Source organism: Terrapene carolina, unplaced genomic scaffold (assembly GCF_002925995.2).
Source record: "Terrapene carolina triunguis isolate 2854851 unplaced genomic scaffold, T_m_triunguis-2.0 Scaffold68, whole genome shotgun sequence".
NCBI lineage: Eukaryota > Metazoa > Chordata > Testudines > Emydidae > Terrapene > Terrapene triunguis.
In genome coordinates, this window is record NW_020664419.1 from 50,489,257 (window position 1) to 50,514,640 (window position 25,384).

Below are 25,384 nucleotides of genomic sequence, written 5' to 3' on the forward strand. Positions count from 1 at the left end.
TTTCTTACAGGTTGGGCTGAGCTGCCATCCACATGTATGTCCCATACATTTCTCTGTTTCCTTGGACCTGCTGGATCTTGTGAGGTATCTTCCATAGTTTCCACATTGAGGACCAGATATCGATCTGAAATTTCTAACTGTGTGGAATTCCTCTTGTCGCTGGTAGCCACAGTTTACCCATCCTCATCTTTCTCCAGCCGTGTAGAATGCTGCCATGACCCCTTGCCTCGTGGTTATGAATTTTTCAGTTGACTTGATCTGATTTTTTTTTTTTTTTTATTATCATTTCCGGAATTTTTTCAAGATTTCAATTTTTTGTCTTGATTCAAATCGGGGAATTAAATTGAAATCTCAAAAACTCTTGTGGAATAAGAAAATTGTTTCTCACCCACCCATTTAAGAACATGGGGAAATATTTATTTATTTGTTTGTACTGCTGTAGCACCTAGAGGCCCCAATTAGAGATCAAAGCCCTACTGTAGCTAGGCATTATATGCATATCTGATTAAAAAGTCCCTTCCATGAAGAACTTACAGTCTTAGCATCTGCCAAGCTACAATGGGGGATACAAGAGAAAAGTAGGAGGGAGAGAGAGAGGGAAAGGATAAGATAACTGTCAAATGTCAACCAGCAGTTACACAATATCAACTACTGAGGTATTGTGACAAAAAAATCCAAACAAATAAATCAGCTCCCACTCTAGCATACTATATGGGGCATTAATTTATACCACTTTTGAGGGCTACATATGAAGTCAAACTACTTTGTCAGAGAAGAAGAAAGCTCACTTTAGAAGCCACCAAAATAAAAGTCTTTTTATCTCTGTTACTAATTGAAACACTGGTTTAGCCATTTAGTCATCTTTAGATACAGACTCATGCAATACAATGGAAAGCCTAATGCATTTTGAAACCTAAAAAAGTCTACGGAATTTATCTTAATTTTTCCTGTCAAAAGGCCCTATTAACATATTAATGGACATTCATGTCTTATTGCTTAGCCAGTTAGATCCTGAAGTCAATCAGTCCAATAGGATTAATGCATCACACCAACAGTTCTACATTCTTGAGAACAATCCAAACTAGCATACTTTAGGTCTGTGGTTTGACAATGGGCTACCAGTTCTGATATACTAGATACTCTGATATAGCATGACAGTGTAGTCCTGGAGATCAACATGCTTGAGTCCAAATGGAACAGACAAAGGGAAATTCTGGGAAAACTGGTTAGAGGGGAAGTAGCTGAAATAAGTATTTCTATATTTTTATTCACTTTATAAAAAGCACTTAACCCAGCTACTCTAGGGTGCGTGTACAAAAATTATATAAACATATACAAATCAGAGAGAAAATCTCCCAGACCCCGTATTAGACTTGCCTCCTTAGGGCCAAATTCTGCAGTGACTTACACCATGCCACCCCATAAATAAGAGTCGAATTTGAGCCTTGCTTTATAAGCCAGTCCTGACCAAACCATCATCATAACCACCCCTGTTAACAAACAAAGACCCTCTTGAGGCTTCTCTAGCTTTCAATTCCCTTGCCCCAACAAGGGTCAGACAAAACAGACGAGCCTTGCACCTGTGTACAGTGAAGGAAATTATTTCCAGAATTGAGGATCCTTCATGGATAATGCCCTGCCTCCCTTTTAAACCAGTGGGGATCTAGCTCAAGTGCCTCCATTCTTCACAACCGCAGAAGCATCTCCTAGGGAGAGAGGTGCTCTCTCAGGATTTTAGCAACCGATAACCTACAAATGGGGATGAACAGGCTGGATCAGAATAGTAGTTCACAGAAGAACAGGAAATAATAGCATTAACAACAAACTGTGCTTTTGAGATCCAAAGATATTTCCTTGAATAGCATCTAGAGTAAAGATGCAGTAAAAATTAGCCTGATCAATAAAAAAACTTTTCATAGAAATGAATTCAAATATAACTAAACTTTTAGAATTAGCATGTATTACAATGTATTCCAACAACTCAACATATGGTGTGTGTTCTAATGTGAAGCAATAACCCCCAAAACTGCAGTAATCATGCTGACACCAAAATAACCCTTTTCAGAATTGAATGGGAAGGTAAAGCCATTGTTCTTTTAAAAATAACTGTGTGAATTTTAGTGCTTGTGAAAGGTTTTGGCTTGACAGCCCTGCAGAACCAAGCTCTATATTTATCCACTGAACAGAAACAGCATGGGATAGCTCTCCCACACAGCCTCATCAACAAGTCTCAATCTTGACCTGAAGGAACCGCCTCTAGGTTAAGGGTGTAATTCACTTACCACTTCTATGCAGTCTTTGGTCTCTCTGCTCAGACTGCCAAATAAAGTTACCAGTTAATATCATTTCCAGTGGCAGTGTATGTGATGTATACACTGGTCAACTGGAAACTGAAGTAAGATGATTAGGAAGTTAAGTGACAGTGTTACCCACACACCTCCTGGGTGTGGTGTTCTGTCCCATTTAGGGGCGGGCGGGGGGGAGATTAATGAGTTTGCTCTACAGCCTTAGCTAAGAGCCAGTTGGCTTTTAGCTCATGTGGTAGAGGCTCATGCACTAAGCTCCAGAGATCCCAGGTATGATCCCGACTGGCGACGACTGGGGTCTGTCGGTGTTACAACAGCACAACATTCTTTACATGTATACTACTGAGTAACTATCAGATGTTAATTTTTGCTTGTTTCAGATGTTAACCTGGTTCATATTTAAACAAGCAAACTAGCTTAGAAAATCTGTACTGTATATTCCACTATCAGTCACCTAAAAAGGAAAAAGGGTATTTTGAATCTTAGAGCATCATAAATTTTATTTGCCTACTAACAATTAATCATTACTGGCCTTCCCTTCCCTTGTTAAAATCACAGGGACATGATGGTGAAGAGTAAATATGACTGATTACTGCAAATGCAATCAGAAAAGGAGGGTGAATGGATTACAGATTTTATACCCATGCAATAATTTTTAATGCGTTACAGGTAAAGAGATTGTTTATAATCCATGCTACCCATCCCAGGGCTGGATTACTGTAACACACTTTAATTCAGACTGACTCAGAAGGTAACTGATACATTACATATGGTTCAACATGCAGCACCCCACCTGCTTTGTACCATGGGTAAACAGACAATGGCACATTACACCACTGCTCTGTGCTTTACATTGCTCTCCACTGCATCTGTTCTTGTTCCTGTGCTGTTGAACACTTGCAGACTTCCCCCACTTTAGACAGGTTCTCTTCTCCAGAACTGCCTTACTCCTTGACAAACAGCACTACCTTTCTACTTTTGACATGTTCCCTTCTCTCCCCTCCATACCATCTCCTCTGCTATTCTCCTTTAACCCCCGCTCCACCTGCCCTAGTGACACACCCTCCCACCTCTAGATCTCCCTCACCCTAACTGTCAGCCCATCCTTTGCCTTCCTTAATGTCTCACTCCCCTCTGGCTCCTTCCCTTCACAACACAAGCACAGACTGGTTTCCACCTAATCTCAAAACTGTCTCTTGACCCCATCTGTCTCTTCAAATATTGCCTTATAGAATCATAGGACTAGAAGGGACCTCGAGAGATCATCTAATCCAGTTTCCTGCACTCATGGCAGGATCAAATATTATCTAGACTTGACAGGTGTTGTCTAACCTGCTCTTAAAAATCTCCACTGATGGTTCATCGGGTGACACTGTTCAACAGTTACTACCTCTGTGTGTAAAGTGGCATTGTTTTAACAAATGAAATATTTAGTCCAGACAGAAGAAATATTTCTGGATCACACAGATTCCACCTAGTTGAAATTAACTCAAGTATCCCACACAGGAAGTCTGTGAACACAAACATTGCTTGCCATCATTTAATGTTCTACTTTGCAAACCACATCTGCTTGTTATTTAATATCTTATCATTAATTCAAACACTAGGTATACATGATAAAACAAGTAATTATATACTGTTATCTGTCAAACATGACAGCATCGCAGGAGGCTTTACTGACACATAAAATAAGTAGTCTGATGTCACTGCATACTGCGAATAGAAAAGGCAGTTATATATCATTAATTAGTGAATTACACCAGTCAGTGCCCCTTACTGCAACAACAGTTAATGATCTTTTTTGACACTGTGTTAGGGTAGAAAATTTAAATTAAAAATTGAGTACCTGGTAATTTTTTTAACTTGTGATAGTATTTCTTGGAACTTCCTAATTATGAGCTACAGAAACAATGATAAATACAGGCAAATAAGCAAGGGTTAAAAAAATGAGGAACAGAAAAGAGGACAGAGGATTTTATATATAAAATATACCAGATTCTACCTAGGCAAATATAATAAATATTAATTATGCTTCATCTGTTCCAGAACTCCTTGTCTGTATATTGTGTACATAATCTAGTACTACTTCAATGGATCTCTGATCTGGAATAGGACCCATATATGGGAGTCAGTTTGCATCAATTGTCCATTAGATTGGGCAGGGCTTTGTTTTATTGTACAACTAAAGTACCCAGCATACTTTTGGAAGCTATAAAATGTAATATTACTGCCTATTCTACAGGTATTGCTGATGCTATCTCAGATCAGTCCGAATTATATCCAGTCTCCGAAACAATGCCACTCTTATGGTAAAGAATGATATAATATAGATGTCTATACAGCTATCACTATATTTACATATTTTATGTAGGGATCTTAATTTTGACTTCCCTTTGGTTTAACATCTGGCACTTGTGTCATTTTTTCAGTTCTTGGTGACACAGCCATTGCATAGCAATGATTTTAGAACTATTGTAATACACTGGGATTTTCAAAGAAGCCTAAGGGAGTTGGGCACGCTACTTCTATTGAATCTCAACATCATGCAAGCACCTAAATCCCTTAGGCACCTTTGAAAACCCCAGTCCCATAGTTGATAACTGGGAACAAACCGAGGTTTGTTCATGTTCAATTATTATTATGTTTCAGGTTTAGGTAGTTTATATGGGAAATAAGATCTTCATTTAGAGCCTTCATAGAGCCTACAAAAGTCTTTGTTTCTCCAATAAGGGGAAGCTCTTCCATTTAAGGCATTAGCATGCCTCATTAATGGCAGCGGCTTGAGAGTTTGAAAGTTTCCAGTGGGCTCCATTCATATAAATAGCCACATTTTTTTCATCCTAATCATAACTGCAATGTCAGCCAAGGCTGGAGAGAGATGATAGAGGTCAGTCTGAAAATCCTTCATGCAAAATCAAACACCATAGGTATGATTCTGCAACTCACACCCACTCAAATTGGTCCATCAATAAAGTCAATGAGATTATTCATTTGGACTTCAAGTGAGCAGAGCTTTTAGGTACATACTTAACTTTGAGTCAATGAGACAACTCACATGCTTATAGTTAGGAACATGCTGTAGTGCCTTGCCGGACTTCAGCCTCAGGAACGAACAGGATTTGTCCTAGCCTTTGTAAGGCACATTGCCATATTAGGATTAGCCCACTAATTCCCAGTATCATAACAATTAAAATAAACTGCATTTATTTCCTTTGTTCAGAAAAATAAATGCAGTTTCCTTTCTTTATGTTTAATTACTTTTTAATATAGATTTTAAAATCATGTTCTGCCCTCCTGGAAAGAAAGCTTTTCAACTAGATTAATTTTCCAGCCCAACCTGACAAGGTAATCACTCAAACGCTGCCAGTTAATAGAGATGGAAATCTCAATTCCTTAGTTACAAGCAATTTCAATGCAGCATCCCCCTTACAAAATGGAATTTATGTAACCAATCCTCCCGGGTGCAACTGCAGACTGACAATCTTTATAATTTCAGAGCTCCTAGTAGGACCAAGTTCTGCCTATCCTTCCTGTGGAGTACGATACTTAATGTCAATAGAACTATGCATGGTAGCAAGCACCACAATCTTCAATAATGACTTGCAGTATTTAACATATTTAGATAGCTGATTCTTTTAGGCTATTCAAATGTCTCCATTTGATTTTAATGGAAACATTTTATCACAGAGTTAAAAAAAATAGAGCCTGCTTTTTTCCAATCAGTTGCTAGTCTAATACAGCAGTTCTCAAACTTTAGCAACCCGAGGACCCCCATTTTGAATTAAATTTTTTTGAAGACCCCCAAGACGGCTTCTAATTTTCCCTGAGGGTGCTCAACCCCCACCCAGCTCTAGGCCCCGCCCCCACTCTACCTCTTCCCCCAAAACCCCACCCCTGCCCTGCCTCTTCCCGCTGTACCCCACCACTCCTCTTCCTGCCCCCTCCCCCAAGCGTGCCATGTCCCCACTTCTCCCGCTCTCTCCCAGCACCTCCTGCACGCCGCTGAACAGCAGCGTGCAGGAGGCACTGGGAGGGAGGGGGAGGAGTTGAACAGGAGGGCCGGCGGTCCGTGAACCCCAGTTTGAGAACCGCTGATCTAATATACAGAAAGATCTGAAATTCAACCTGACAATTTTTTGCTGTTGAATGATGCAGTCCTGTATACCCCGTACTGATCCAAGCACAGAGTTCGCTAGCGCTGGTCAGAATTTTCTGTATTGACATTTTACAATTAAATCTTTTGTCCAAAAAAAAAAAAAGAGGAAAAAAATTGATGAAATTTTTGCCAACATTTCCCTTTCTGCTACTCTACCAGTCTTGGGCTTTCTGCAGGAATCTGCAATTTCATACAGCTCGGAACACTTGCTAAAATTATTTACTCTGACTCTTCTCGGTCTATAATATTGCAGTTCTCTATACAGAGTGTTTTTGCATACTTTGCATTGATTGCATGTTGAAGCACATATAAATGTTACAGATATCCTATGACAATCAGATTTCTTCTGTCTTCTGCAGAATTCCCCTTGTCATGCCATAATCCTTAAAAACTTGTTCCTATAACTAGTTAGCATTCCAGATATAATTAGTGTTAATTACTATCTTTCACAAAATTTAATTTCTCTTTTATTTGGCTTGTCAGTAGTTAAGAAAACTGATTAATACCATTAGATTACACAAAGTTAAAATGAGGAAATGTGTTTTTTACAACATGCTTGTATTTTACACCTTATATCCAGAATAGAAATGAGATGTAGTAACTGTTGCTTAAACTTTAAGCCAGAATGAAAATGTAGAACACTAAAATGTGAGAATACTGAAGATGGTGGGAAAGTGGAAGACCTGATTGAGCATTCCAGGAAACAGCAGATTATAGTTTTGTTCAATGCACTATGTGAAATTATTAGGCTGTCTCACTTTCATTCTAGCTCCCATTAACAGAACACATTCACAAACCCACATTACAAAATCATTGCTACAGCTGGCAATAATTGGCACCTTTCTTGGCATTCTCACCAGATTGAAAGAAGATTTGAAGGTTTCAATGGACTTAGATATTGAACCACAACACTCCTAAGGCCTGTCTACACTGGAAAATTTCTCCATCCGTATCAATGGGTGTCAGCAACAGTTGCATCTGAACCAGTGCCAAACATGGTTTAGTTGTACTATAGACAATGGCAATCAGTGTTCAGACTCATTTCAGAAACTGAGGTTGAAACCTGGACAGACTTAGGGTATGTCTACACTTACCGGGGATTGACACTGTGGCAACTGATCCACCGGAGGTTGATTTAGCGGGTCTAGTGATCGCTCTTCCATCAACTCCGGTACTCCACCAGAATGAGAAGTGTAAGGTAAGTCGACGGGAGAGTTTCTCACATCAACAGCATGGTGTATACACCACAATAAGTCAACCTAAGCTACGTCGACTCCAACTACGTTATTCACGTAGCTGGAGTTGAGTAACTTAGGTCAACTTAACCCCATAGTGTAGACCTGCCCTTACACAGGAGCATCTAAGATCAGAAAATGTCCCTTGTTATCTGGAATCAGGAGACTTTGTTTTCATTTAAGCCTATGTATTAATATTAAAATGGCCCAAAACTTGGCTAATACAGAGTTCAGGTTGCCCAGTGGTGCCTCGTGCCCTTCCAGCATGTGAACAACAACTAAATTTAAACCACTGGAAACCAGGAAATACAAAGTTAAGGTTCATAACACCCCAGAAACATAATCTTATCTCCGCTGCCTCCCTCACCCTGCCCCATCCCTAGCAATAGCCACTGGGAATTGTTCAATAAGCTATGCAATAATCTGGAGTCAATGTGGTCATTTTTTGAAAGGGGGGACCAATATTGGGGGCACAGATATGGGGTGTTTTGAGGGACAGAAATAAAGCCCCTCCAACATCCCTCAATTCACATCTCTAAGCCCCTTCCTTTCCATCCCACTCTTCCCTGCACTGTTCCAACACCCTCCCACATTTCCAATCACTGTTCCAACCCCTTATATTTCCTCCAACTGCTCTGAAACCGTTCCAACTTCTCTGACATTCCACCTGTCTCACCTATTTCTCTGACCACCCCCACAGCCACCTGCTGGTCTGAGGCCCCACGCCAGCTCCACAGTGCTCCTTGCCATTCCATGTCCTTGGTAAGCCTGGAGGGGCCATGAGGAGGTGGGCTCTGAGGAGAACATGTGCCAGCTGGAGGCCAGAAGGGAGAGGAGAGTGGAGATGTAGAATCCCTACTCCAAATCTGGGCCTAATATGTGAGGACAGGGCTTTACATATCCATCTTCAGCACAGGAGGCTCAGAGAGCTGTGAAATGGCCCATTCATCTCAATGAGATATTCACAGTTGAATGACAACACCCCTTGGAGACGAATGCAGTCTGAAACAACAGCTCTGAGAGGAGTGAACTGCTCCATTCATCTCACAGGCTTGTTCTCATTCCCATTTAGTATCCCACCTCACACAAAGGGGGGCAGGGAGAGGGGATCAGACCACCCAGAGAGACAGCCCCACCCCGCAAGGTCCGAGCTCACAACAAGGGAGTGAAGTGTCAAGGGAGGGGCTCAAATCCCACATAGAGGGGCAGAGCCCCACACACCCCAGCTCACACATTGTAGGGGTCCCTGCTTGCTCATTCTCTCCCTCCCCTCTTTGTGTGAGGCACACCCCCTTCCAGCCTGCAGATGTTGCCCTGAGAGATGGGGCTATGAATGGGAGGCATCACTCCCTATCACCTGGCCTGGCCATGACAACGGGAGCGGGGGAGTGGGTGGCTTCAAACATGGGGGGAGAATGTGGGGCTGATAGACACCTCCCATCCCTAATTTCCCTCACTGTCTCTGGCACATACACACAAGTCCTCCCACCTGGCCTCCCAACCCTTCCCTTCCTTGCTCCTAATCCAGACCTCAGTATTATTTTCACAATACATTTTAATTAATAAAAGATGAAAAACATTAATAAAAGATGAAGTTGTATATATTCTTTAACAAAACTAAATTCCTTGTATCATTTCTTAATAACAATAACAAAAAAATCCTCTTCTGAAAGTGAAGGACTAGACTCAGATGCTGACATAGAATCAGAGAATCAGAATATCAGGGTTGGAAGGGACCTCAGGAGGTCATCTAGTCCAACCCCCTGCTCAAAGCAGGACCAATTCCCAACTAAATCATCCCAGCCAGGACTTTGTCAAGCCTGACCTTAAAAACCTCTAAGGAAGGAGATTCCACCACCTCCCTAGGTAACCCATTCCACTGCTTCACCACCCTCCTAGTGAAAAAGTTTTTCCTAATGTCCAACCTAAACCTCCCCCACTGCAACTTGAGACCATTACTCCTTGTTCTGTCATCTGGTACCACGGAGAACAGTCTAGCTCCATCCTCTTTGGAACCCCCTTTCAGGTAGTTGAAAGCAGCTATCAAATCCCCCCTCATTCTTCTCTTCTGCAGACTAAACAATCCCAGTTCCCTTAGCCTCTTCTCATAAGTCAGTTCCCTTAGCCTCTTCTCATAAGTCATGTGCTCCAGCCCCCTAATCACTTTTGTTGCCCTCCGCTGGACTCTTTCCAATTTTTCCACATCCTTCTTGTAGTGTGGGGCCCAAAACTGGACACAGTACTCCAGGTGAGGCCTTACCAATGTTGAATAGAGGGGAACGATCACGTCCCTCGATCTGCTGGCAATTCCCCTACTTATACAACCCAAAATGCCGCTAGCCTTCCTGGCAACAAGGGCACACTGTTGATTCATATCCAGCTTCTCGTCCACTATAACCCCTAGGTCCTTTTCTGCGGAACTGCTTCCAAGCCATTTGGTCCCTAGTCTGTAACAGTGAATGGGATTCTTCTGTCCTAAGTGCAGGACTCTGCACTTGTCTTTGTTGAACCTCATCAGGTTTCTTTTGGCCCAATCCTCTAATTTGTCTAGGTCCCTCTGTATGCTATCCCTACCTTACAGCGTATCTACCACTCCTCCCAGTTTAGTGTCATCTGCAAACTTGCTGAGAGTGCAGTCCACGCCATCCTCTAGATCATTAATGAAGATATTGAACAAAACCGGCCCCAGGACCGACCCTTGGGGCACTCCGCTTGAAACCGGCTGCCAACTAGACATTGAGCCATTGATCACTACTCGTTGAGCCTGATGATCTAGCCAGCTTTCTATCCACCTTATAGTCCATTCATCCAGCCCATACTTCTTTAACTTGCCGGCAAGAATATGGTGGGAGACCATATGAAAAGCTTTGATAAAGTCAAGGAATAACACATCCACTGCTTTCCCCTCATCCACAGACCCAGTTATCTCCTCATAGAAGGCAATTAGGTTAGTCAGGCATGACTTGCCCTTGGTGAATCCATGCTGACTGTTCCTGATCACTTTCCTCTCCTCTAAGTGCTTCAGAATTGATTCCTTGAGGACCTGCTCCATGATTTTTCCAGGGAATGAGGTGAGGCTGACTGGCCTGTAGTTCCCCGGATCCTCCTTCTTCCCTTTTTTAAAGATTGGAACTACATTAGCCTTTTTCCAGTCATCCGAGACCTCCCCCGATTGCCATGATTTTTCAAAGATAATGGCCAATGGCTCTGCAATCACATCCGCCAACTCCTTTAGCACCCTCGGATGCAGCGCATCCGGCCCCATGGACTTGTGCCTGTCCCACTTTTCTAAATAGTCCTGAACCACTTCTTTCTCCACAGAGGGCTGGTCACCTCCTCCCCATGCTGTGCTGCCCAGTGCAGCAGTCTGGGAGCTGACCTTGTTTGTGAAGACAGAGGCAAAAAAAGCATTAAGTACATTAGCTTTTTCCACATCCTCTGTCACTAGGTTGCCTCCCTCATTCAGTAAGGGGCCCACACTTTCCTTGACTTTCTTCTTGTTGCTAACATACCTGAAGAAACCCTTCTTGTTACTCTTAACATCTCTTGCTAGCTGCAACTCCAAGTGTGATTTGGCCTTCCTGATTTCACTCCTGCATGGCTGAGCAATATTTTTATACTCCTCCCTGGTCATTTGTCCAATCTTCCACTTCTTGTAAGCTTCTTTTTTGCATTTAAGATCAGCAAGGATTTCACTGTTAAGCCAAGCTGGTCGCCTGCCATATTTACTATTCTTTCTACACATTGGGATGGTTTTTTCCTGCAACTTCAATAAGGATTCTTTAAAATACAGACAGCTCTCCTGGACTCCTTTGCATTCCTGATGAATCATTGCTTCCTGAACATTAACAATGATCTTATCTTGTTTTATATTGTTCTTAGACTATCATTCCTGGTTACATTTCTTTTTACCTCAAGAATTCTAAAATCTGTTTTTTTTAAATGAATGTTATCTAAAAATTGTCTTGTTCTTTTCTGACTTAAGAATCTCAATTATGTTCCATTTTGGGGACACAACACCTTGGAGCCCTACTTATGGACCAGAACCTGAATCTTGTATGTGAAGTATTATTTGATTTCTACAACTTACAATTATTGCTATATATTACTAGCATAATAAAAATATTTAAAAATGGTGTTCAAGAAAAGCAGTCATGATACTTGAAAATATTGATGCATTGGCTAAAAGTTGGTATGAGAAACAATGTTCATGATTTATGTTGACTTTAAGAAATAGCTAATAACATACTATACAAAGAATTATAGGGACAAGGTGGGTGAGGTAATATCTTTTATTGGACCAACTTCTGTTTGTCTCTCTCTCCAACAGAAGTTGGTCCAATAAAAGATATTACCTCACCCACCTTGTCTCTTTAATATCCTGAAACGGACAGATACAACTAAACTGCATATACAATTAATATTTTTTTAAATCACATATTGGTTATTAAGATTGCAAAGTCAAGCACTCAAAAGCTAGGAAATGCTAGAATTAAGGTTGCCTGTGCAACCTTAACTCCGTCCCATGATGCGTTATAGTACAGTTATATGATCGCATTTTTTCCACAGGACTCCTGCCTCATTCAGTGCATAAAATTGGACAAAGCAGCAACAGGATCCATTCTGTCTGCATCATGTCCAGGGTTTGAGCTGTGTGTGAAATAATATTGTTAGGCTGGTGCATGCTCAGTGATATAGAACATTGAGAATTTTAACATGTAGTCAAAGACAAGCTGAATTATTCAAAAACAAAAGCAACTCCCCCCCCCCCCCCCCCCCCCCCCAAACAAGGTAATTGTAAGCAGTTTACAACTCATCCAAACCTGAATGGATTTACATGAGGCAATTTGTAAAAGGCACATCCCTGACTTCACGACTATCTTCTTGCCAAATTTCAAAATCTTCTGCAAATGATGGAAGTGCTAAAACTCCTTTTTAAAAAGTTGCATATTTTGTTTTTTTATAGCAGAATGTACTAGCCACTTTAATATAGTGTTTGCTGCTTCTCTTACCCTGTAATAAGCTGAGACAATACAACATATAGGTAAGAATTTTTGATTAGAAACAAAAAAAGAGGTACGTACTAGTGGAAAATTTTGGGATGAAGGAATGTATCTGGAGATCTGCTAGTTACCTCTAATATTAGCTGGTTTTATGTGGGCCTATAAATGGAAGAATAAACCCCAAAGAGAAGACCAGGGCATATTTAATGTTAATATAAAATAATGCACTATAAAAACAAATACACAGTAAAAACTGCACTTGGTAGGAAATTGAGAATCACTAAAACTACTAAGCATCATAGAAATAATCCAGGTTGAGTCTAGGATGTTTATTAAGTAAGGGCCCAATCCCGCAAGTCTTACTTGCATGTGTAAAGATTACTCATGGATTTAATCCCATTGGCCTCAACGTGAGTAAGAGTTGCGGAATCAGCACCTATCAGTATTAGGTTTTTCTAGCAGGTAAGTCTCCCCAGCAAGATAAATCCAGTCATTAATTATACTCTATGTTTAAGGCCTAGTCTACTACAGGTTTAGGTCAATGTAAGTTGCCTTGCATTGACCTAGCTGTGGCAGTGTCTCCACTTAAATTTGGCTCCTGCTGACGCAAGTGCCTCTCTACACCAATTTAGTAACACCACCTCCCCGAGCGGCAGACAGTAACAGTCAATGTAATTAGGTCAACACAGTGGCAGTGAGACACTCCATTGCTTTTGTCGATTGTTACTGGCTTTCAGGAGCCGTTACACGTGCCTGACACTGACAATACAATCATGTAAGCACTCCTGGTGAGGACACACACTGCCAATTCAAGACACCAAGTGTGCACACACGTAAGTGATTTAATCACTGCGGTGGCTGTATGCCGATGTAATTTTGTAGCATAGACTTGGCCTAAATAATCAGCACGTTATTCATTGTACCAACCTTTGTGGGTTTTCTGAAGGCACATAGGCAGATTGTTAATCAGTGTGAAGGCACACTTAGGCCTGGTCTACACTACTCGGTTAGGTCGAATTTAGCCGCGTTAGGTCGATTTAAAAATGAATGAGTCCACACAACCAACCCCGTTCCGTCGACCTAAAGGGCTCTTAAAATCCACTTTTGTACTCCTCCCTGGCAAGGGGAGTAGCGCTAAAATCGACTTTGCTGGGTCGAATTTGGGGTAGTGCGGACGCAAATCGACGGTATTGGCCTCCGGGAGCTATCCCAGAGTGCTCCATTGTGACCGCTCTGGACAGCACTTTGAACACCGATGCACTAGCCAGGTACACAGGAAAAGCCCCGGGAACTTTTGAATTTCATTTCCTGTTTGGTCAGCGTGGCAAACTCAGCAGCACAGGTGACCATGCAGTCCCCCCAGAATTGTAGAGCGTAGAATGTTTCTACGCTCCCCCATCATCTCCGTCCCTGAGGTTATCACAGATTAGAAGGTGAAAAAAACGCACTCGCGATGACATGTTTTCCGAGCTCATGCAGTCCTCCTGCACTGATAGGGCACAGCTTAATGCATAGAGGCATTCAGTGGCAGAGGCCAGGAAAGAATTAAGTGAGTGCGAAGAGCGGAGGCAGGACGCAATGCTGAGACTAATGGGGGAGCAAACGGACATGATGAAGCGTCTGTTGGAGCTGCAGGAAAGCCAACAATAGCACAGACCCCCACTGCATCCACTGTATAACCGCCTATCCTCCTCTCCATGTTCCATAGCCTCCTCACCCAGACGCCCAAGAACGCAGGGGGGGAGGCTCCGGGCACCCAGCCACTCTACTCCAGAGGATGGCCCAAGCAACAGAAGGCTGTCATTGAAACAGTTTGATTTTTAGTGTGGCTACAATAAGCAATGTGGCCTTGTCCTTCCCTCCTCCCCCACCCCACCCAGGCTACCTTTTCCGTTATCTCATTTTTTTAAAATTAATAAAGAAATAATGCATGGTTTCAAAACAATAGTTACTTTATTTTGAAGGGGGGAGGGTGGTTGGCTTACAGGGAATTAAAATCAACAAAGGTGGCGGGTTTGCATCAAGGAGAAACACACACATCTGTTACACCAAAGCCTGACCAGTCATGACACTGGTTTTCAAAGCCTCTCTGATGCGCAGTGCGCCTTGCTGTGCTCTTCTAATCGCCCTGGTGTCTGGCGCGAAACGATTGTCTGCCGTTGCTTTCACGGAGGGAGGAGCGACTGACGACATGTACCCAAAACCACACGCAACAATGTTTTTGCCCCATCAGGCGTTGGGAGCTTAACCCAGAATTCCAATGGGCAGCGGAGACTGCGGGAACTGTGGGATAGCTACCCACAGTGCACCGCTCCGTAAGTCGATGCTAGCCATGGTAGTGAGGACGCACTCCACCGACTTAATGCGCTTAGTGGGGACATACGCAATCGACTTTATAAAATTGATTTATAAAAATCGACTTCTATAAAATCAACCTAATTTCATAGTGTAGACATACCCTTAGTTACAAATGAATTTTCAGAAACTCATTCATGCTAAGAAACTCTCCAAAAACCGCTTGCACAAACAGCTACAACTGCAATTCAACTCAAGGGAAGATGCATCTGCTTACAGCAGGCTGCGTTTGGCCCTAGCTATGAAAATCTGCTGTTCCCTCATCCAAACCATTTCACTAAAGGGATCGTGGATAAGGTTCTAATTTTTCACATATTGTGTGAGGAGCAACTGCTAAATATAACAGGCTCTAACTAGACGGTGTGTTGGGGAGATCCACAGAGATCAGGATTTCTTCTCTCCCTTACAGGCTGTAGAGTAGAGCAACTCTGAAACCATAATTAAAGCCTCAGGCTGACAGTATTCCCCACAGCTTCTGCACTGTCCTTTCAACTGGGAAATAGATGGTGGATCCACATAGTTACAGATCCAGGACCTCAACTCCTACCTAACCTCCAAAGACTGTGTGTGCTATGTCCCAGCATCATTCTCTACCTACATAAAAAAGCTATATGGGTTCTTCTGCAGCCAAATCTCAGCAAATAAATAAATTAGTGGAGATATCCTATCTCCTAGAGCTGGAAGGGACCTTGAAAGGTCATCAAGTCCAGCCCCCTGCCTTCACTAGCAGGACCAAGTACTGATTTTGCCCCAGATCCATAAGTGGCCCCCTCAAGGATTGAATTTACAACCGTGGGTTTAGCAGGCCAATGCTCAAACCACTGAGCTATCCCTCCCCCAAGGTTGTGGAGAGAGGAGTAAGACTTGCTCCTGGGTGACTTAAAGCTCTACTCAAGACAATAGGTCACAAAATGCTGTGCTAGTCTTAGAGTAAACATTAAACAGAGGTCTCTGTGAAATAGAATTGTACTCTAATCCTGCAGATTCTTATGCACATTATTAATTTTACATGTGAATAATCCCACTAAAGTCAATGGGACTACTCATTAAAATAAAATTATATGCATTATTGTTTGCAAAGTTGGGCCAAAAGAATCAACCCCAAAGTCCTTACAACCTGAGGGCTGTAATCCTACAAGGACTTATGTGACTGGTCCCACTGAAAGTTAAGTGTTTTGTAAGTGTTTGCAGAATCAGGGCCTTCATGAGAAAGGCACAGATGGACGGCAGGAGAGAGGAAGGCAACATGAAAGCAGAGTGATATTTGGCACATATCTTGCTACAGCTGCGATGTTTTTATTAGAATTTTATGAGCATGTTAAAATTTGAACTATAGAAACTGCCTCTATCTGGTAAGTGGGGCATTGGTTTTAAATCAGTGGGACTGTTAAAATAGTAAGTTTTTACACAATGTGAGTAAAGGTATTAGAATCTGGTCCGTACTGTTTATTTACTATATTGGGGGGGGAAGAAGGAGCTAATGGCAAAATAAAGTTCCCACCAAAAGCTACATTAAAATGTGTACCAACTAAAAGCTATTCTAATGTGTGACTTTTAGGTTATCGGAATATCTGATTAATGAAAAGAGAACAGATTTTGCAGTGGAAGTATTGCTTCAAATTCAAGAATTTAGCCTTATTAACTTATAACTGACACTGATCAGGCATTTTTAAAAAATTCTTAATTTGAGAGATAATTATTTTAGCTGATTAATATTCTGCAAATTAAATTTGCTGCATTTAATGGGCCCATCACTTTGAAAACTTGTGAATTAATACATTCTTCATGCAGTAATCCACTATACTTTATACAGCTGAGCATCTTCACAATGGGTTACCTTCACAGTAGGCATTGTCCTCTCGAAGGGCTCTGAAACCATCTCGGCAGCTACACACAGCCCTGTCCTCTAGGTTTCTGCAGACAGAATGCTCCATGCAGTTATGTCCTTCAGAACAAAAGTTATGGCCTGTATGAAAACGAAAGTGATTGTTAAAAATAGGCTTGAAAGGATTCGATTTGTACAAGTGTCAGTAAACATCGATTTCACCAAACTGATGAAAAAATATTTCCATCCAAAATCATCAAAATTTACAGGCAGGCAAAGTAAGAAAAATGCAGCTTGAGAACTTATTAGAGTCCTACCTTAATGTGTATAAAATGGGAGACAGTGGAGCTGGAGCAGAGCTCCACTTAGGTAGCTTTACGTTTTTTAATCTAGATGTCTGTCATTAAATATTTATTGTCACACAAACATCCACCACCACCCCCATAATTTCACACAACTGTTAACATTTAAAACAAAGAACTAACTAAATGCTTAAAAATAAACACCTACATAATCCGTCAAAATTATATATAAAAAAATATATAATTTTCAAGCCTACTTAAAAAGAATCCAAAGATAAAACATCTTCTCTGTTGAATATATTCCAGTCTTTTCTCAGTCAGGCTACAGAATCCTACTCAGGAAACTATTTTTCTTAGGAGACACACAATTTACCTTGATATTAAGCATGCAGCATCTCAGGGGAGTAGTGTAGGCTACAGAGCTTGTCATCTCTTGGCCTTAAATTCAACTCCAGGTCAGTGATGAAAAGAAGCTATTATCATCTGATGTCTGTTAGGTAGCATATTTAAATCCCTTTACCTTCTTTTTGTCAATGGTTATTTTTACAGGAACTTCAACTTTTTTCTTCATTTTTCTTATTAAAGTTGGAATTTATAGAAGTTGCTCAGTAACTCAGCAGCCCATTTACTAATGGGATTGCTTTCCTACAAGCACTTATTGTTCCCCAGGTATATTTGTAAAACCCATTCATATTCCCTGAAAGCTTTGGCTAACATTAACTTATTTTGCTTTTTTTCTTGCCCTTATCTTTTCCCTTCAAGGCTTAACTGACTGAATATTCTTGTATAAGTGCTACCTCTTGATATTTCAATGACGTTTCCTTTTTAATCTTATTGTTAGCAGCTCCTCTTGAAGTCACATTGGCTCCTTGTTTCTTGCATTCCTCTTCTTAAGAGAGATTTTTTTAATGTATTTTTAATAAGAGCCTCTAGCTTTCTCCCAAATAGCGGATTTTAAATGAGTCTTCCCATTCACTCAGTAGATTTCTTAATTCCCCAAATTTGCTTTCCTGAAATCCAACACCACTGTATTGCTATACTTGGTGAGTCTGTTCTTTACTGTGATGAATTCAAACAGGTTATGGGTGATTTTAAGCTTCCATATAATTTCCACACACTATATCAATATTTTGTACAGTTGGGCTGCACTACCTTTTCTCCTTTTTATTAGTGTTGTCAAGAGATTAAAAAAATTAATCATGATTAATCACACTGTTAAAGAATAATAGAATACCACTTATTTAAATATTTTGGATGTTTTCTACATTTTCAAATATATCGATTTCAATTACCACACAGAATACAAAGTAGGCAGTGCTCACTTTATATTATTATTTTTATTACAAATATTTGCACTGTAAAAAACAAAAGAAATAGTATTTTTCAATTCACCTAATAAAAATAATGTAGTGCAATCTCTTTATCGTGAAAGTTGAACTTACAAATGTAGAATTATGTACAAAAAATAACTGCATTCAAAAATAAAACAATGTAAAATTTTAGAGCCTACAAGTCCATTCAGCCCTACTTCTTGTTTAGCCAATCGCTCAGACAAACAAGTTTGTTTACATTTGCAGGTGATAATGCTGCCTGCTTCTTGTTTACAATGTCACTGAAAGTGACAACAGGTGTTTGCATGGCACTGTTGTAGCCAGCGCCGCAAGATATTTACATGCCAGATGTGCTAAAGATTCATATGTTCCTTCATGCTTCAATCACCATTCCAGAGGACATGCGTCCATGCTGATGATGGGTTCTGCTCACTAACGATCCAAAGCAGTGCAGACTGATGCATGTTCATTTTCATCATCTGAGTCAAATGCCACCAGCAAAAGGTTAATTTCTGTAGTTTCTGCATCAGAGTGTTGCTCTTTTAAGACTTCTGAAAGCATGCCTCACACCTCATCCCTCTCAGATTTTGGAAGGCACTTCAGATGCTTAAACCTTGGGTCAAGTGCTGTAGCTATCTTTAGAAATCTCACATTGGTACCTTCTTTGCGTTTTGTCAAATCTGCAGTGAAAGTGTTCTTAAAATTAACAACATGTGCTGGGTCATCATCTGAGATTGCTATAACATGAAATATATGGCAGAAGGCGGATAGGCAGATCAGGAGACATACAATTCTCCCCCAAGGAGTTCAGTCACTAGTGTAATTAACACATTTTTTTTAAAATGAGCATCATCAGCATGGAAGCATGTCCTCTGGAATGGTGGCCGAAGCATGAAGGGGTATATGAACGTTTAGCACATCTGGCATGTAAATACCTTGCAATGCCGGCTACAAAAGTCCCATGTTCTCACTTTCAGGTGACATTGTAAATAAGAAGGGGTCAGAATTATGTAAACAAATATAAATGTAAATGTAAACAAACTTGTTTGTCTTAGCGATTGGCTGAATAAGAAGTATGACTGAGTGGACTTGTAGGCTCTAAAGTTTTACATCGTTTCATTTTTGAGTGCAATTATGTAACCAAAAAACAAAACAAAAAAATCTACATTTGTAAGCTGCACTTTCATGATAAAGAGGTTGCACTTCAGTACTTGTATGAGGTGAATTGAAAAATAGTATTTTTTTGTTTATCATTTTTACAGTGCAAATATTTGTAATAAAAAATATGCGAGCACTGTACACTTTGTAGTCTGTGTTGTAATTGAAATCAATATATCTGAAAATGTACAAAAACATCAAAAATATTTAATACATTTCAATTGGTATTCTATTGTTTAACAGTGCGATTAAAAGTGTGATTAATCGCGATTAATTTTTTTTAGTTAATCGTGTGAGTTAACTGCGATTAATCGACAGCCCTACTTTTTATTATTATTTTCAGTGATTTAATTGCTCTAGACTTGTTAAAAAAATCAGTATTAGGATTAGCCAAACAGTAATCTTTCACTATTCTTTTTTCAGTTCCTGCTTCCTTGCACAAGGCTCCTATAGTACAATGCACAGAACTGATCAGGGTTCAGGAGGGACCTAGTTTGATGTGACAGGAATGGCTGAGTAGTGCAAGCTGGGGTGAGGCTGCCACCAGGAGAAACCCAAACCTGTCAATATGTAGCAAAGACCTATATTCATGCTCAATAAAGATCTCTCTCCCTACAACTCCACTTGCCTGCTGCATCATTTCTTGTTAATGAAACATCCCCCATCTTCTTCAACTTTTCAGTAATGTTTATGTTTGCATTTAAAATAGAAAAAAATTAGAATCTGCTTGGAGGGCATAGTCAGAGGTGTGGAGGTCACTGCTGTTTTGGCCTGGGGGATGGGGGTGTCTCTGCATGCATGAGCCCAGTCTGAAGGCATAAGAGCCAGGCAGACCAGGATCGGAGGAGCAAAAAAATCAACAGTATAGGCAGAGAGAACTTTGAACTGCTGATATGATAATGATACTAACTTCATGTCCCTACCATGGTAACTGAGGCACACTTTTTTTAAAGGACTACAATAATACCCTCCACGGCATGGTTTGTTGCAGTAGTGTACATGTATTTCACAACTTCCCATTTATTTTTATTTTTTTAAACTGCTATTATGTGAAACAGGAAATTCAGGAGCAAAAATTCCTACATTTTAAACAACATTAAGGGCCATTCATTGCTCTCAGCACATCTCACAACTCCCATTGATACTGATGGAGTGCTGTGCACATCAAGTCCAGTATTTGGCCCTATAGCTGATAAACGGCAGAGGCCACCCTTTGTCCTATTTTTTTTTCTTCCTCACAGAAGTCTGAAATAAGGACAAAGTGTCAGCCTTTAGTTTTGGATTTCCTGGCTTTTATCAGTTTGTATCAGAACCTTAGCATTACAGAATAGTAAATGTACAATTTTCCACTGATCAATAGATCTCCACAAACTACAAACCAATATCGGAGAATATGTGCTGCAGATTAATACTGTATCAAAGTATGATTTTAAGAATAAGATCCATAGCTCATGAGAGACAAGGCTAGGATGATCCATTCAGAATTGAAAATGTTCAGAAACAAGCACTAAATCCATCAGCTATTAGATTTATTGAGCTTGTATCCAGGCTCAATGAGTGCAGATTTTTTTTTTTAAGATTTACTGTAAATTTTTACCAAGAAAAAAAATCCCTTTTTACTGTGATTAGACCTCAAGACCTTAGCACACTTCTGTTAAGTTCTTTTCTTCCATTTTAGTCTTATCTCGCTTCAGGATGTCATTAATCATATCGTTTGTGTCTGTGTAGCATGCACGACTTGCATGTCTCCAGTATTCCCCAAATCAATGTATATCTAAGCCAAGCCAAAGAGTGTGTTGGCTTGTTTCCTGCTAGAACTCAGTTGATCACAGTTTAACTATTGGAGAAATAGGAACAGACTTTCTGCTTTGAAGATGCAACTGCTCACGGCTGGGAGGGTACCAATATTACCCAGTATTATAACAGTACGGCACAGAGCCCTGGGCAGTTCCTTACATCTCTATCCTTGCACTGAAAGTCCAGGCACATTCCATCTGTTTGGCCTACGTGTAAAAATTTAAGAAGTGCAGTACAATATAGTTCCCAAAGCTTTTGATTCTATATTCAGAAGGCAATCTAAAAGTGCTAAGAGGGGGAAATGATACAAATTTACTCTAATTTTCTATAGATCTGCAAAGCACATGTCCACTGCAGAAGGGCCTTTAGGGATGTGTGTGTGCGCGCGCATGCATAAATGAAGCACTTTAAAATGGTGACATCAATCATGTATAATCCCTTAGGATTTCTCTTTTGTATGAAATACAAGAATGCTGCCAGCCCCGTTCAACAAAATTTACATTATTACACCTCATTCAAACAAGTTTTCAGACTCCTTGATGTGTACATTAGCTATTCAGTTTTACAGTATCTCCAATAATGAAAAAGATGTTTTACTCCAAAACTATAAAAAATTAATAAAATGATACTGCACATTACATTGAGCACAGGCAGATCCTGCTATTTTCTTACCTTTACAAACTTTGCAGCAACTGTGAGACAAGGAGATTTGTTGAGAATCTGGGCAGTTCAAGGTTGGGCAGTCCGATTTTGTAGTGCGCTGCATTTTGTGGTCCTATTAAATTAAGGTAATTATTCAATACTGGAGATAACAAGTGCGGCTGAATAATGCCTTTATTTTATTTATGCATTTAGATTTATAACAGACAGACAGCAAAAGGTGCCTATCTCAAACTCCAGGTACCTCTGACAATTTGAAATCACAACTAAACTTAACAAAACCGGCAGACACCTCCACTATATAGCAGAAACCACACCTATTTAGTAAATGAAAAATAAGGAAACATTCCTCATCCTTCCCCAAAATTATCCTCACGCAGCTTCCCTGTCCTCATAAGCTTCTCCAGAAATCATGCCTATAAGGTCAACAAATTAGTTCTCTTACAGACTGCAGGGGATCAAAGCCAGGGGGACTGCACAAATAATGCCATGCTAGCAGCTTCCTTTCTTTTACCTTAAGGGATCTCTAGCCTGAGTACCCTGTCTGATCTCAACTGTGGCCCTATGGCCCAAGGGAGAGGCAGTGGTATCTCATGAGGAGAGTGTTTCTTGAATAGACTGGTGCCAGGCCATTTAGCACTTCAGAGGTCAAAACCAGTACATTAAATCCCGCCTGTATATCCACAGGCAGCCAGTGGAGATCAGACAGAATAAATGTAATATGCTCATGGGTAAGATACCCGGTTTAACAAGCAAGCTGCTATATTGTGCTCCAGCTTTAGTTTCCAAATGGCCCCAAGTAGAGTGCATTGCAATGATGTAGTCTTGGAGACACAAAGGCACAAATCACAGCAGCACAACACCTTCCTGAACAGCATTCAGAATTTTTCTTAGAATATAAAGCTCTGAGTGTGGATAGTGCCTAACACATTGCATATACTATTGTTATATAGTTGGTGTTTCATTTAAAATTATTTTCCTAGGACAAAAATGAGGATGAGAAAATAACTCATCAGAAACCACTGCTCAGTCTTCACTGACTGATCTTCCCAGACTCCATGGCACATAACCAAAATGAAACCTGAACCTGTAACAAACTAAACTAGACCTTGAATGATACTGTATGGGTACGTCTTCACTTACATCCGGGTCCGGATGTAAGCAATCGGTTTTCTGAGTTCGATTTATCGCGTCTGATTAAGACGCGATAAATCGATCCCGGATCGATCCCGGAAGTGCCCCGGATCGATCCCGGAAGTGCTCGCCGTCGACGCTGGTACTCCAGCTCGGCGAGCGGAGTACGCAGCATCGACGGGGGAGCCTTCCTGCCGCGTCTGGACCGCGGTAAGTTCGGACTAAGGTACTTCGAATTCAGCTACGTTATTAACGTAGCTGAATTTGCGTACCTTAGTCCGAAGTGGGGGGGTTAGAGTAGACCAGGCCTTTGTCACACAAAACACTCAAAAACCACCTAAAAGCGAACACATTTATGTAAGTGTGCATGCTGAGGATTGGCCTTTATAACAATGTGGTCTATTGCTAAACGTGACTGAAATGTTGCAGAGCTTCTTTGTTTTTTCAGATTTGAATGGGAAAATGTGCCTGACTGCAGCAACCAAGAAAAAAAAGTGATTTTCCATGTTTATGCACAACAAAATCCAGAAGAATAAATTCCCTAAACTGCCCTGATAACATCAACACTGGCCTGCAAGCAAAAAATCAGTACCTATGCCATCACTCTCAAGTCTCTCTTGAGCAGAGGTCTTTAACTAGATTCTATTATGTGTAGAAATATGTAGGTAATAAAATAGCATCTGCCTATGGGTCCCCATTTTATCTACACAACTGACAGTACGTAGATTTGTTGCTCTGAAATGTCATTCCTAGTGTTGCTTTCTTGGCAGCAATAAGTATTTCAGTGCTTGAGATTCAGAATGTTTATCACCAAAGTTGCCATACAACATTTCTAAGAGCATAGTGAGAGACAAGTAAAGTGGCCAAATATGTACCCACTACCAATGGCAGATAGAGTCAAGCCGGGTGTGCTGTCTCACTGTTCACTAACAGGACCTCATAATTTCTAACTGCAATAAATACAAGGCAGCACCATGCAGACTTTGATGATTGTTATTCATATACACATTGATCACCAATAAGGATTGTGTTGAAAATAGCATTTCACAGTTCTTAAAACTGTAGGGCAGATTAAGCTATATTTCCAGAATTACTTCAGACCTTATTTCTCTAGTGGCTGGTTTTGCACCTCCCCCAGCCCCTTGATTTCAATGTGACTAGTAGTGAGATACTCACAAATGACTAAGTCCATCAGCATGTATCCCTTCATCTATAGACCTAATTTCTAAAATAGATTTATTGACAAATTATAATCACCAGTTCATAAAACTATAGTAAAGTGGCACAGAAAGCAACTCTGGCACAATATCCTGCTGGAGGAGGTGACAGTGAGGTCCAAGAACAGATGCACTCTTTCCAATAGAGGGGGAAAGGGTCTGGTACATTCAGGGGAAGCACCAGCCATGGCACTGAGGCTGAAGTATTATCTGCCACATTTACCTGACATCCACAGCTTTAAGGAGCTGGAGTTGAAAGAGCCTTTGCTCCCATTCTGTTTGACAGCACAGTTTCTTCCAACTCAGACCTTATGGAATGTATATTCTCTTGCATATGGCAGTTGGACTCTGAGACAACATTACAATAAGCCAGAGGTGAAAGTAAGCTGGTACACCCCAGTACGGCATACCGGCAAGAGCCGGTGCGCCGTACCGGGGCGGCTCGGCTTCCCCAGGCGGCAATTTAAAGGGCCTGGGGCTCCCAGCAGTGGCTGGAGCCCCAGGCCCTTTAAATTGCCGCCAGATCCCCGCTGCTGGAGCCCTGGGGTAGCGGCAGCGGGGCACCGGGCATTATTTAAAGGGCCGGGGCTCCCACTGCCTCTACTACCCTGGGCCCTTTAAATAGCCGCCGGAGCCCCGCCGCCGCTCCAGCAGGCTACGGCGGCTATTTAAAGGGCCCGGGGCGGTAGCGGCAGCCGAGCCCTGGGCCCTTTAAACTGCTGCCGGAGCCCCCGGCTGCTGCTGCTACCCCGGCGGGGGAGGAGAGGACACTTACCGGTACAGGGTGGGCCGGGGCTGGCTCTGCCCCCCCCATCCCCGCCCCTTCTGCCCGAGGCCCCGCCCCTTCCGGGGGTCAGACCTGGCCCCAACCCAACCCCATACCGGTAAGTCCCTATTTCTACTTT

General features: G+C 41.2%; 1 protein-coding gene across 1 annotated transcript in view; it reads right to left on the reverse strand.

The window, feature by feature from the left end:
* The window catches only part of NELL2 (neural EGFL like 2), a 230,977-nt gene that overhangs the window by 100,455 nt on the left and 105,138 nt on the right, over window positions 1-25,384 (reverse strand). Inside the window, exons 11-12 of the mRNA XM_026648958.1 lie at window positions 22,141-22,243; window positions 16,893-17,021 (exon numbers count right to left, since the gene is read on the reverse strand). Of these exons, the coding sequence (XP_026504743.1) occupies window positions 16,893-17,021; window positions 22,141-22,243 (232 nt within the window). The remainder of the gene's footprint in view (window positions 1-16,892; window positions 17,022-22,140; window positions 22,244-25,384) is intronic.